This window comes from Thunnus thynnus, chromosome 18 (genome assembly GCF_963924715.1).
Source record: "Thunnus thynnus chromosome 18, fThuThy2.1, whole genome shotgun sequence".
NCBI classification, from domain to species: Eukaryota; Metazoa; Chordata; class Actinopteri; order Scombriformes; family Scombridae; genus Thunnus; species Thunnus thynnus.
The window spans coordinates 29633978-29649183 of record NC_089534.1 but is presented as its reverse complement, the minus strand read 5'-3'; the positions used below and the strand labels follow the sequence as shown (position 1 = coordinate 29649183).

The following is a 15206-nucleotide window of genomic DNA, read 5'->3' as shown; positions in this document are numbered from 1 at the left end:
AAATGGAAATATTCTGGATGTGCATCATTTTATAAACATTTCCCTAAAATTCAGCCTGACCTATTTGGCATATTTGGAAGCTTGGACATCAAATTTTAATAATTATATTGGTTTCAACGTTGTTTGGCTGCACAGCATGAGTTTATACAGGGATAATTAACCAGCACAGAGTTTCATCAGCTGTTTTATTTAGGAACCTTAAAATAAGAAGAGCTGGTGGCCCAACTTTCGAGGACCGCCATCTTCAAATACTGAACATTGAATAGCCATGACTACAACATGCTAGATTCCATGCAATGATTTAACCTGGTTCCAGTCCTTAGAATTACTGCCTGTATCTCTAAATATGTCTACTGTTGCACTAATCGACCTATCAAATCCTTTAAAGTGGGATTATGTCATCTGTCTACATAGCTAACAAGCAAAAGTTTCATCCATGAGAAATAGTGACAGCAAAATGGATATAAAAATGGTGACAGGCATGATAACTTATAGAGATAGAAACTATATCAAGAGATAGAAACCTCCCATCAATTGCTACTCATGAGTGAAGGCAAAACAAAACAAAACAAAATAACCCATCACCAACCCTCAACAGGAAATTAGCAACATGAACACAATATCAAGCTGAATGAATGAAGTGAAATGAGTCTGATTAACAGGCTATAGTATTCTCTAAAAAGGGAAAGTCTATCCAACATAATTACATAAATAAAATAGTGGCCTCAATAATAGACAGTGGGCTAATATATTATTATAAATATTTGAGTAGTACTGTACTATTTTTTTTAAACAAAAAACTTTATACAAAGTGAAAGAAAGAAAGAAAGAAAGAGAAAGAAAGAGAAAGAAAGAGAAAGAAAGAAAAGAAAGAAGACTCACTCGGCCTAATTATATCTAAGGAAGGCACACTGTTCTCCCCTCCACAACCACCCCGCTCACCCTCAACACCCCACCCTGGTCCACCTCCTCTCCTCTCTTCAACCCTCTTTCTTCTGCTCCAGAGCGGGGAAAGCCGCAGGGCAGATCCTCTGCTACACTAATCGCTTCTGACTGTTCCCCAGCAACTCAGCCAATCTAACCAGTGTGTGACGGTGCAGTCTCAAAGTCGTACATCCATGCAAGTCTACCATGCCAGCCCCCCCTCACCCTGCCCCCTCTTTTCTCTCTTCTCGCCCCCTCCCTGCCCCACCTTCCCTGTCACTGTCTGCACGCGTGACACCAGAGGGGGGTAGGGGGGTGGAGGGGAGGGGGTAGATGGAAGGGTGGGCATTACCGCAGGGATGGCTGGAGTATTGCCCTGGGGCTAAGAAGAAAAACACACACACAAAATACAGCACCCTAAGATATAAGATATGTCTTCCTTGCCTTTCTACCGCCTTCTACCTCTGTTGCTCTTACACATCTGACTCTGCTCAGCCTGTGTTGTTATATATTTATACCTCTTTATACTATTTAGGTCATTCCAACTCAGCTGTTATAGCTTGTTTTCTTGTTCTTTTTTTATTATTTTGCAAACATTTAGAAGCACTGTGCACACTGCAGGAATCATCTTACTTTGCAACATTTGTCAAAGTTTGTTGATGACTGGGTTCAGACAGTGTTTTTGTTGGGCATCATTGTTGTATTCTTTTCTGTTACTTTCTGTGGTTATTTATTTATTACTTGCAAAAACATTACTTTTGGGTTTTTTAATGCAGACACTGCAAATGATCTATTACTGTATCTATCTATGTGGGTGTATTTGTGTGTGCATGTGTATATTAACCTGAAGATATTAGGAGGATTTGGTGGGGTAAATCGTATAGTTTTGGAGATAGGGATAAGTCTGTTGAGTGGGATAGAATAAGAGAAATTAATTTTCTATTTACAGTACAATGCATGCAGTTTGTCAACATGCATTTGTGATTTGTATGCATGTGAAATTTTTTTCATCTACCTGAATATATTCATGCAAAAATAAAAAAAAATCTCAGCAAGTAGTAGTTGTATATCATTGACTCCTAAAAAGCTCTTATTTTCTTGTGAAATGTGAAAACACCTTGCAGTGCAAGGAGATCATTTAAGGTGTGTCCAATGCAAAACAGAAGCAGTTTCAAGAATTATCGAGTCAATTATCATTTGTGAATGATCCACCACATTTGGTCTTGTCTCAAGAGACTGACTACAATAAATTGATTTGTATTGGAAAATGGTTCACATAATCTTATTTCACTGGTAGACATTTTTCATTTGTTTTAAGATGTTTTAAGATTAGCAGATTACTCACTGCAAATCACCCTACCAGTGCAAGGTTTTCGTCATACGATTGCTTATTTTAGTGTAAAAAAACAAATGGCTCACACTGTCTCCTTGATAATATCATGTCAGATATTCCTGACATTTCATGTTTCTTTTTTAAATGTAGTTTTATTTTCTCTGTCTGTACAGAGCTCTCTCTGTAGCTCAGAGACTGTTATGCTGGGCACAGCAGTCGGTGGATGACGTGTCCACAAGACAAAGTGTGGAGCGGCTAGCAGAACTGATTGCCACACCCCCAGCAGCATCAGTGATGCAAAGCCAACGCGGCCTGTCTAATGAGCTCAGCGGGACCCTGATCCATCATCGGTGACACCTCGCGGCTCCTCCCCTTATTAGACATGATACACAGCTCTAAATGGAGCAGTCTGGAAGCTTTCCAAGACCCAGGGAATCCTCAGTGTTAGGAGGTGAACATAATGATTAGAAGCTGTTGATGGGGAGATGCAACTGTTTAAAGCCAGGCAATTTTGCATGCTTGAAGCTCCAGTGGCAGTGAGTTAATGCTTGAAAAACTCTTACTGCGGTACAGAAATCCACTGATAAGTTGCACTACACGGTCTCTGGTATGAAGAAGACAATGCTTTCTCTGGATGGAGGGCCAGTTTGCATTTCACTATTAGGTCATCCATCACACTGTGGGTGATGCGTGACTCTAAGTGTGAGCAAGCAGCATGGTAACTAAAGAATATAAATATCGGTAAATAAAATCTCAGCTCTCATTGAGAGAGGATGTGACTATTTTCTGTGATGTAGCCCCAATTTGTGTACTGTTTATTATAAATTATGTATTTTTAGGTCATACATCTTTTTTGCCTCTGCTCTAAAGGATCAGTTCACACAAATTATAATGAAAAAACATATGGTAACACTGCATTCATAAGCAGTATAGACATTTAATAACTGGTTTATAACATACTACCACGGTCTGGGTTAATACTCTTTTCTGATTGGCCGACAGGTGTTCATTAAAACGTGTATTGCACACGTAGTTCTACTCACGTTTAATCACCGTTCTAAATTCATCTGCCACCCAACCTGTGACCATTGCAACATTAAAGAGTACAGCTGTCAAAGCTTACTCATTACGAAGTTTTGAAGAATGGGACGCAGCAGAGGAAAAAGAGATGGAGAAGAAAAGAAGGAAACCAAGTGAAAAACGGCAGGAGGAACCTGAAGAGCCTAAAATGCTAGAGGAAGAGAAGGATGAGATTAATACAAAAAACAGAGACTTTATCAAAAACAAAAGAACACTGATTTGGAGACATACTCTGCAGTTATGCTTAATGACACCTCATGTGAATTTTCATGCCTCGGTTCAGGCTGGCAGCAAGTACAGTGTGGCAAGTTGTCATGACAACAGTAAGCTCTTGCTTCATAACTTTTCGATTTTGAGTGTAAAACTTTCATCAAAAATTTGCGAATGCTTTTATTTTATATTGTTGTCAAATGACCATGGTATAAGCAGGAAAATCACTTTGTAGGTGTGCGTTAAATGATTTATCCCTTACATAATGTAGTTGTAAGCTTATATAAGGACATCTTTATGTGTTTTTTAATTCATAGTATTTGTCAATAATTATACTATTTTATGTTATTACGACTGTGTTTTGCCATTTTGTCATTCATTATCTGTTAATAAGAGCTGAGTTATAGTTGTTGACATATGCATTAATAAAGACTTACATCTGCTTATAACTACATCATAATGTGTTACAAATGACTGATTAGATGTTTACAGTGTATGCTTCTTATAAATGCTAAATAGTGGGACTTAAAGTGTTACCAAACATATTTTCAATATTGGAACGCCATCTTCTCTGAGTGTGCACTGTCTGCAAACATTGAGTTACCTATAGTGTCTATATTTTGAAATGTAGACTAAACATATAACAGCAACATGGTGTGGAATTGATTCTTTTACCATGGTGTAGCCAGCATACATCTTGATGTTTGACATACTTTCCAAATTATTACCCATTGAGAAGCAGATAAAGCAATGTCAATACTGTGCTCCCTGGACAAAAGAATACTGTTGTGTGTGATCACCAGCTGATTACAACTATTTGTTACACAAACCAGGAGCCAATCAGCAACAAGGAACTACAGAAAACTGCCAAATGGACCGTGATGTTTCACATTTTGAGAGGAAAATGCCGGGTCAGCATGCCTGCTGCGATTACGTAATTGACATGATGAAAAGACCGGTGCAAGAAATATGAGTACTTCTTTAGTTGCAAGTACAGTACTTCCAAGGAAAATTGTTTACAGTGAGGTTAAACGTCATTTTTCAATGCTATGAGCACCAAACATAAATTCAATTCACTTTTAGAGTACTGGGGTGGAGGTAGAAATCTCAGCAACAGATAACTAAAAAATGATCTCCATGGATAGATACAACTAAAGTGACTGAAGTAAATGTAAATATTTTCTTTAAATTTGCCTGAACTGACCCTTTAGAAATAAAATGTGTCCAATTATTGGTGTGTATAATATAAAATTTGGATATTCCTTTTCATATAAAAAATATACAAATTTGTTGTGAGAGCAGGCACAATGATGTGTTCTTTCCTCTCCCTCTACATCCACCATTATCTCTCTCTGCCCTCCCCCATCCACCCTCACTGTCTTTTTTCCTCTCGTTGTAAAACATTTCTGAGATGCACAGCATGACAGATGCAACAGGGACATTAGCCTGCAGTGTCAGTGAAGCTGTGATGTCATTGGCATGTCAGCACCTCCACCTCGCTGCATTCCTTCCTCCTGACTCCAGGCTCTGGATGTGACAAAAAGATGCAACACATCCTGTTCCTCACATTCCATTTCTCAACACGAGTGCGCAGGATCTTTTCGAGTCACTCCCACTGCCTTTTGTTTTATTTCGGTCTTTGTGATGGACATTTCAAGCCTCCCCCATGTCCTCCCCCAGACCCCTTCCAAACATTCCTGGGATAGCTCAGCCCCTTTAGCTGTGGTCAACAGCAGTCACCCTGGGGGTTGAGGTATCAAAGAGAGACCTCTCTGCATATCACACAGCTTACAAGGCAACAAGCAAAGCCTGGGAGCTTACAGAGAAGCAGGCAGCCATGAGACAAACCGCCAGCCACACAATGGATGGGATCATCTACCTGTGGTTAGCCAGGGCTGGAAGCCACATCGCCACCACTTAAGTGTTCCCAAATGACAGTGGATTTTAAAAGGTTTCATCGGACCATGCAGGCATGACTAATGACATCTCTCTACAGTGAGGATGCTTGCCTTTTGTGGGACTGACAGTAAATTTCAAACTCTGATAATCATTCTGATATCACAGGAATATTCCAGAACCTCATGGTTCTCTTTGTCATTTGTTATTTAAAAAAACCTTAGTTTGATTTAGGAACTCAAATGACAATCTCCATAGACTAACCTGGAGGTTACTCCCAGAAGATTTCAAATGGAATTCTTCCATTGGGTTTGGGATACATTCATATAAATAAATGAATATAATAAATATATGAGATTTGTAGCAAGTAAAGGCTTAAGATATTGACTAATTTTGTTCAACAAGGTAAATCTTTGTAACTGTGGCCATCATTTCTATCAGTTATAATGTACTGTGAACATGGCAATATCAAGTGTGATGGGTCAAGAAACACAAACAGTCAGACAATTAGACAGGGTGTAAATAAACCAACCAACTATTTGGGGGGGGGGGTCTGGTCTGAGACACAATATCTGGTCTTCAGCATGAAAGTTGGATGTGCTACACACCCATACTTTAATTTCTACTTTAAGACACACTACTTCATGCACTGTCACTGAACTTTGTACTGGATGATGTGCTGCAGTTTCTTCCAATATGTAATTCCTGGAGAAAAAGTCATCACTGACTTGATGCATGAGATGGAAAACATTTACCTTTTCAATATTCAACCTAAACTACAATCTTTCCCTAAGTTCAAGTGTTGAAGTTGCCTAAACTTCACAGCATGTGAGACACGGGTGGTCAACCCTGGTCTTCAATGTCAAAGTCTAGAGCTTTGTAGGCCCAACCATCCATGCCGACCACTTTCCTATGACTGTGCAGCATACAAACATCATCAGCATTTCCTGTATTGGAAAAAAATGTTGCCAGAGAGACATAATCCAGGTAGCAGTTGTTTCATCCTAGATGTTTTTTTCTAAGGAAATTAGCAGAATACAGACATACTATATGTTGTGGGAGGAACTAAATCTCCCAACATTTGGTTCCTGCTAGATTTTCTTCTCAGTTTGAAACTGACCATATAAAACGTCAACAATGAAGAGGGAGGAAATTTGGAGATAGTCTGTAACCATTAATGCAGACCAGTTAGATATGAACATAATCTACTGGATATTGTCTTTTTGCTCAAATCAGTGTACCTCATGAAAAATGTAACAGCCCTTTTCAAGTTCTGCACTCATTATAGATGTGATGATAGCTGTTATTATGCAGGCCATCTACCTGCTCCAAATGAGATTAGCATGAAACGCCTCTAACTGTTCTTCCTATCCTTTCAGGTTGTGTGTTTGACTCTACCCCGGCATAAGAATAGGCTAGAAACAAGGCAGAAAGAGCCAGGGAGAAGCAGCAGGTAGCATGCAGCCAATCCTGCTGCAGCAACCACAGCTCTGATCATTCTGGCCTCTTCTTTTCCTTTGTTCCTCATACATAAAGTGCTCTGTCCTTACATCCCCACGGGGGGTTTTCTGCACCCCCATCCTCTATGCATTCTCTGCCAGGTCAAAAGGCCATGGACCTTGGGTTTTCCCCCACTGTTTTTTAAAAAAAGCCTAAAGGAAAGAAGCTATTCACACCATGGCCTTTCTCAGCTCACCTCAACAAACAACTTATAGATACTCAATGGCTAAATTATGAGTTACCATAACATACATGTCACACTCTCAAGTTGCGGCAGGTAACTAAGATAATTTTCAAAAGCACTGGGTGTAAAATCAAAGGAAGAGTCTTGATCTGTTACTGATTGTCTCTTAATCCTCTGAGTTTCTCTTGTCTTGCAAAGCATCCTCCTATTGTTCTCATCAATGCTCTGCTCATTGATGCCTGATGGGCAGAGGGTGGAAAGTTGCTTTAAAGTCCATTCTATTTTTACTGTGGCCAAATGGGAGAAAAACAAAAACAAGCCATAAAACCCTTATAGCCTTCAATTAGCACATCAGAAATCACATAAAGTGCAGGAACACCAGGGCGACAGAAGAAGGGCCATGACGGCATCAGAGAGAAACAGAGTAGAGCAGAGTAAACTCACAAGATCTCTTCATCACTGCTAACTGAGCTGTAATTGAGATCCCACACTGTCTGTAAAAGTGAGGGCTATTCATTCATTTGGAGCCAAAAATAGATGGAAAAATCAACATTATTTGCTCTATAGGTGTTTTACTTTATAATGCGTTAATTTAAATGAATTTGTGTTTTTCTTATTGTCAACAAATACCATAAAAAGCCAAATCCAATAATGCATTAAGTCGTCTCTCCTTCAAGCCCATAAACATGCATAACTCTAAGCTCCCTCAGTGCGCCCCTCTTTGACCAGACACCAAAAAACATTTTCTCTAAAAATGTGTTAATTTCTAGATTTTTCATATTTTATATTCTTTATCTATTCATTTATTTTATTAGCTTTAAAAGTAGTCAAATTTAAAGATATTGAATCTATAAAAAAGGAATGAACAAGTTCAATACGCACCGTGTGTAATTTTTTTAGAATATAGAACACTCCCTGGTTGCTAAAACTCCCAGAAAAAAACAGATGTCACTGCCTCAATGGTAACTTTAGCCTTGTTCTCAGTTACTTTCTGACTTCTTTGCTCTACCTGTGGCACTCAGCTCCAAGCCCATTGGTTCATACTGAAGACGTACATCTCAAAAAATGGATAACAAATATATAGCTTTTCATTTTTTTAAAGGCTTAAATATTTCTGACCACTGTCACTTTTAGCAAATGTTATTCAAACAGGAAGGCATTTGTTTTCAGTGGCTCAGTGGATAGACACGCAGTGTGAGGGGTACATACTTGCAAAAGCAGTCCTCACTAAACTTAGATTATATGTTTTTAATCACTGCAATTAAGATAAAGTGATTAGATGAACCGAGTGCATGAACTTTCAAGAAATAATCCCCCTGAGTCACCGGGCAGCAGCTCCCATGCCTCAGAGAGAGGTCACAGGAAAGTCACAGCTTTGATATGGAGGATGCCTGCGGGCTCTCTTACCGAGTTCACTGGTGTTGTCTCCACTCTGGGAGACGTGTCCCCCACTGGACGGTCCCGGGGTGCCCACAGAAGGCGTGGAGTGGGCGTCATCCAAGTCTCTCCAGGACGCTGGGTTCTGAGAGGTCAGGGAGAGGTCCACACACCAGGGGACAGGAGATAAGGAAACAGAGAAGAAGAGAGGAGAAGGGAAAAAATAGCTTAGGAAGGTCCAGTAGGTCCTGTATGAGGTCCATTATGCAATTTCCCAAAGACACAAAGACAGCTGCGGAGTGTGATTAGCATAGCAAGGCAGTAAACAAGTTGTCAAAAATGTGACAAAAGATCAACATTACCATTCTGTCCGAGGAGGATTTGAAAATGTGTTGTGGAGAGAATAAGAGTAAGAGTTTAGAAGACAGTTTGATAACCCTGCAGCATGTGAACCCTCTGGTGTCCTGGCTCTTTCTGTGACCAGTGTCAGGAGAAACCCTGTATTTATGGGCCTGCTGGTCAGGCCACTCAGACAGCCATAAGCCCAAGCCAAACAGCAGATCTCCCTCTTCAGCCTCTCTGCGTCAGCTGTTTGCCGGATGGTGATCAGATGAAGAGCTCGGCAGATGACAACAAGAAGCACGGGGACAATGGCGCAGTGTGAATGAGGCCTCTCACCGACGGCCCCTCTTTTCTTATCCAGCCACACAATAATTACAACTCCTCAGTACACACAGCTACTCAAAGAGGAGCCATGTGTTTCCACGTTTATCAAGCTAATGAAGGTCTTATTTCCTAACACCCCATATGTTAAAACCCAATTAAAAGGAGCAGAGGGCACTGTACAGGCAGGATGTCATGTGTATTTGATTCATACACACATGAAGAGAACTCAACCAAACATTCATGTTTACCTCATACAGTAGTTCTTTTCCTCATACTGTCACCCAAATGATTAAATTCCTACACCTAATGACCTGTGGCACCAAACACAAGGTAAAGACAGCTACCAAAATGTAACCAAGCTTTATGTTTCTCTCCATTATGGCAAACATTGTGAATGAAGGGATGTTTGCTCAGCACAGTCAGGTCAAACTGGGCATTGTTACACCATTATTAACCTGTCAACTTCCTACGGACACATGACTCACCACAAGATTTGAATTAGTGAACATACATAGGGACCAAATGTTTCTGTTATCGGGAAAGACACATACCAGGCTAGTGTGAACACTCTGGAAATATATTTACATCTACTGCATTTTAACAGGAGATGTGATCCAGAGAGACGAGTGCAATCTCAGGGCTGCTCCAGGGACTATGCAAAACATACTGTATATTTTACATATGCATATTTTAATATACTTAATAGCATAACAATTGCTGGACAAAATACTGTTGAATTATTAAAAATCCTGGCAAAAAAGAAATAAAAATACAGTACAGTAGGTGTGTGATGACACTCACAGTTGTGTACTGTTGTTAGCAATAATGCTGTGGTTGTTTTGTTACAGTTTTGATGGTTTTTGTTGGCTTTTGTTTGGCGTGTAAATCACAATGGATGGATGTAACATTTGAGAGATGCTCTCCAACTAAAAAAGATAAAGATGAAATGTTCCCGTTCAGGGGTTTTAGTGTGGACATAGATCTTTAGAAAACGTTTTCACATTTAGACGGTTTAGTGTGGTTATGAATCGCAGTGGACAGTGTTGCCTGATTCTGATATTGAGAGTGTGACTTTAATGAAGCAGTGTATGGAGTGTGCATGAAACCTCCCTCACTCTGTGTTATGGAGGTACAAGTGAAAAATGACACTAGTGTGGGCTGTAATAAAAATATTTCATCTCACATGATGCTGCTTTAGATGCTTTTTTGTTATTTGCATCACGGGAATCATCAAAATGACATTTACCAACAAGTAATTTAGTCTTTGACTTAATTGTAGAAAGTATTCTAAAATAATTCAAAATATTCAAAAATTATAAATAAGTATTGAATCAGTGCAGTTTTTTCTTGATCTAGTGCAGAACTGAATGTCACTCTCGGAGAAAACATCATTTTAGGACTCAATAGACTAAATATTCAAATTGTGATTTTTGTGTGGGGAACAAAAGATCAGCAGCTTCAGTCCAAACTATCAGCCTGCAAAGTCTTGGTGGAGGCCCAGTGGCGAACACACAGCAGCGTCCAACAGATGAAACACACAAACATACCAGTACACATGCAGACATGCTTTTAGCCCTGGTGAATGATAAACAGATCATGGTACACTCAGTGGTTAACATTCATGTTTGTTACACAGCTGTGCATGTCTTTGTACCCAGAGGAGAGCAAGCACATCCATTATGCAGCAGCCGTTAGGAGGAAGGCATTACAGCAGGAGAGTGTCCTGTCACATCAACTGGTGGCCTCACACACACAAACACACACACACACACACACGCAAACTGTCTTTTGTTGCGTGATGCAGAGAGAAGCATATTTACAATTGTGCTCTCAAGAACAAAGAGAAGGTACGTTCATGGGATACGTGCTGGGATTTTGCACTGAAGCTGCAGTTAATATTTTGTGCTAATATTGAAATTTGACAATTTTCCTGCCTTTGCAAAACAGCACTGAAAGACAGTTTGAGTCAAGGTTTATCCCTGATGTCAAGCTGAACAAATATAAGTATATATTTCATTAAATGTAAAATCTAACACTGCTGCTGCTACATGTAACTTTTCACATCTGAATTTGCTTCTTTGTAAATGAGCACAGGTGCCAAAACTAGGAAGAGGCGTGTGTAAAGCACACAGCAGGGGGTAGCACTGACAAAGACCCCCCTCCACTCCAGCTATAATAATCCTATTGGCTGAGAAACACCAGGCTGAGTGGAGTGAAGCCCAACAGTAAACACAACACTAGCAGCTCAGCTGCACTTTATGCCATGGAGGAGGATCATCATCATCATCACCTCTGTCTACTTTCCTGTTCAACTCAATACAGATAATTATAAACAGATATTTCAGTCGTTCTTCTTAAAATTCTCAACTGTTCATATTCTTAACAAAGCAGTTTCTCTTTCACCCTCCTGTTGTCCTCGGGTCAGTTTTGACCTGGGAGGACAACAGGAGGGTGAAGTCTTACTGAAATCTTTCTCTGAGACTCTGCATAGTGCCCCCAGCAGCCATCACACAGCAAACAACAGCAGTCCTCAGCATCATCAGCGCTGCCAAAACAACTTTTCATCATGTTTCATGAGATTTCTGAGATTTTTAAATCAGTGAAAAGGCCTTATTTTAAAGGGCTAAATGTATTCAACTGTAATATCCTGACAGATTCACTAATACAAAGTCAGTGCAGAAAATATTTTGAAATGACAGGCAAAAGGAAGGAGTCACACTTTGAACATGTTAGTAAAGTGTGAGAAATTCCACCATCTTTTTCCTTCTCAGATTGAATTGTTTTTAGAGGAAAAACTCTCCAGAATTTTGTTTTTAAAAAATTCAAAGATTAGAGAGTCAGAAAAACAGAATATTGTTTTGTGTTTTTCCTTCTCCCCGACCCCAGATTGAGAACTACTGGTCAGCAGCATAGCCACTTGTGTGGACAAAGAAGAGCTGCATGTCAGCCTTTTTATAACGGGAATAATAAGAGTTAATCTTAAGAGAGACATCTGGTGATCAAAGAAAATTGTTATTTCTTATATTGCAGCCACCGCTGTCGTTGCAAGGTTCGTGAGAAGAGAAGCTCTCTGTTTCTACTCACATGATCTGCGAGGTTGGTGGAGGATCCTGACAGGTCGTCGAAGTCCGACTTGCAGACGTCTCGCTCCTCTATGACCAGGTCGATGGGCATTTTCCCTTTCAGGCAGCTGATGTACCGGTGGCAGAAGTTATCACAGAGCTCATGAACCTGCAAAAAAATCCTGTTTTTAATTTCGATTTTTCGAGTTTTATTTTTAAAAAAAAAGAATTATTCTGGCATTAAAGGGGGCAAAAAGGAATCAGCCATCAGTGACGGAACAGAATCTTTACCTTCTCTAATTCCAGCAGATGGAATCGTAAGACTTGAATCGCTTGAATCATCTAAAAAACAAATATATATTAAATCACTACAACAATACAGAATAAATGAACAGGATGTAGACGCCCACGGCACAACAATAATGAGCTGTGTGTTTTTGCTAATTACCAACATAAAACAAATATATATACTTTTCCTTCGTTACAAAAATGAATGTGTCCTGAAGGTGTGATGTTGCTGCAGGCAGTCTATGACGTCCCGCTGCACACAGAGAGCAACACTCCCCACAGAGAACAGCAGACAAACACAACAAAATGCTCACCAAGTTATCCAGCTCCGGGTTAGAAGAAAATAAAGGTTTCTCTGCGCGGATCTGAAGTGAGAAGAAAAAGAAAAGCGGCAGTTGGTTTCATGGCGCGTTGTTTTAAAAATGATATTGCTTTTCGACTCCAATAAGGAGAGTTGATCGTCATACTTTACACCTCATTATAATCATTATAATATATAATAATTAGTCAACTGTAGATTTTATTTTTATTATATCTTTTATTATATCTTAGCTGTATATAATCTGCCTCCTACCTGTTTTGCAAAAACTGCTATGTCTTCATTGAAGGAGTCGGAGGAGCAGACGTCTCCTCCCGCCACTCCGGGCTCTCTGGGCGTGCAGGTCGCCAGCTCGCACTTCTCGAACACCAGAGCCAGCAGAGGGAATAACGGGTGGCTGCAACACAGGCGATGACAGGCCCATTTTATTCTCCAGCCATTCTTAGGCCTGTACATGAACTATTGCCTATATCAATGCAGCGGCAGATAATATTTAACATGAGGCCAATGCTAATGTCGCTTTGTAAGCTGCTACACATATTTATTTATTCCTCCTTAATGCAAGTGAATAAATGTGCCGCTGGAGAGCGATTATTTCATCTGTTTCCAAAGCAAAACAACCTGTTCAGAGATTTGAATCATTTCTTGATGGCAGTGGAAAAGTCTTGTTTCTATTAACAAAAAATCTGATAAAAGTGGAACTGCTTTGGAATTTACTAGAATTATTCCCACTCATTAGCGGGTTATATTATTAATTCTAAAATGAAAAAAAAAAAAAAAAGATTTTCATTCCAAATTTATATTCCATGTCAATCTGACTTTCTACTTAACAGCTGAAATCAAAGCTGTTGGTGCTTAATAAATGACAATAACAAGATATTTAATGTATTTATAATTGTTTATATTACCTCATAACTTTAAAAATGTAACATTATTATTATTACTATTCCACACCCATAAATCTGGTCCTTGTCTCTCTTCAGTGCGTCGTTGACCGCGCTGCCCATGCTGCTGGGCATGATGTTGTGCGGCGCATGGGCTCCATAGTGCTGCGTTGGATGCGGGGGCGGCCCGTGGTTCAGGTGGTGGACTTGGGGCAGAGGCCGGGGGGCGTGCGGGTCTCCGTACATGGAGGTGGGGACTCCGACTCCGTCCATTGCGCCTCCATAATGAGCCAGCTCGTCGTACTGGGGTGAAAGTTGAAGATGACATTAAGAGTTGAGCATATTACATGAGGCACAGAAGAAGAAAATTAATTATTTTTAATCAGAAAGAATTAATCAGAGGAAAACATCAGTTAATATTGGCTTAGATGCTACAGTAAGGGTATACATAGGCCTTAGACGCGGTGTGCGAATTAAATCTCGCGAACAGACTTTGGAATTGATATATTATTTTAGTTTACAATCAGTTGCTAAATCAGTTTATTTTTTGCGTAAAAGTTCACATCCTGCTTTTCATGCATATGTAATTGAATTACTTAAATCTTGTTTAAGGATGTAAAATGCTCAGTGGTGAAAATGGATAACCATGAGCAAATCATTTAAATAATAAAAATTCAAAAATAATATGTCAAATCAGACGTACCCTTTGCGCCATCTCCGTGCGCAATTTCCAAAAAAGGCGTAAGGAGATGTTTGGTGTTGCAGAGCGGTGTAGATGATGACTTTAAAATCCAGGAGGGAATTATAATCCTGTCCTGTTTTTTGGCAGTGAGCAAGATAGTAATGGGTGAAAGCAATGCAAAGTGATCAAAAACAAGAAGGAAACATCATCTGTCCTCACGTTACCGAGTGTGCCAAAAAAGCGCACTGGCAACTCCTGTGTTTCTTCAACGAGGGGATTAGTGATAATCTGATCGGACCTGTGTGTTTGATGTTAGTTCCGAGCATCAGTTGCCACTTTCACAGGAATGCGCTGACGGTCCGCGGCTCAGTCCTCGTGTCCATGTGTCTGCGCGCCTACACGCTCACTGTCCGCAGGTTGGCTGTGGAGCCGCTTTTAGGACCGCTCTGTGGTCTGCAGGACACGCTGATGACGGAACGTGGAGGAGCAGGGTGGGTGCAACAACCAGCCCCACTTTACTGTCAAGATACTGTGAGTGGAGACGACGTTTCCCGGTTATTACTTTCAAAATAAAACCCGTACGACCAGGAAGCAATGAAAACTTTATTGATCTGACAGGGAATGCAAGTCCGTCACCGTATCAGATGGATGTGCCAAATATAGAATATAAAATGGAAATTATATAAGAAAGAATAATTGTGCAAAATAGGAAATGGGACAAAAACATGAGACAATGAAAATGTCGCAATTAGCAGGTTATCTCAGGGCACAATTAACCTGGGTAAATATGTTCATGTTTTA

At 40.0% G+C, this 15206-nt stretch overlaps 1 protein-coding gene across 2 annotated transcripts in view; it reads right to left on the bottom strand.

The window, feature by feature from the left end:
- Positions 1-14935, bottom strand: part of meis2b (Meis homeobox 2b) — a 29870-nt gene extending 14935 nt beyond the window's left edge. Inside the window, exons 1-7 of one of the 2 annotated variants that reach the window (XM_067572904.1) lie at positions 14427-14935; positions 13794-14026; positions 13095-13236; positions 12835-12885; positions 12524-12574; positions 12255-12401; positions 8535-8649 (exon numbers count right to left, since the gene is read on the bottom strand). In XM_067572904.1, coding sequence (XP_067429005.1) covers positions 8535-8649; positions 12255-12401; positions 12524-12574; positions 12835-12885; positions 13095-13236; positions 13794-14026; positions 14427-14438 — 751 coding nt within the window. In that variant the 5' untranslated portion in view covers positions 14439-14935. The remainder of the gene's footprint in view (positions 1-8534; positions 8650-12254; positions 12402-12523; positions 12575-12834; positions 12886-13094; positions 13237-13793; positions 14027-14426) is intronic. The other variant, XM_067572905.1, reaches the window with a different exon arrangement.
- Positions 14936-15206: the final 271 nt, after the last annotated feature.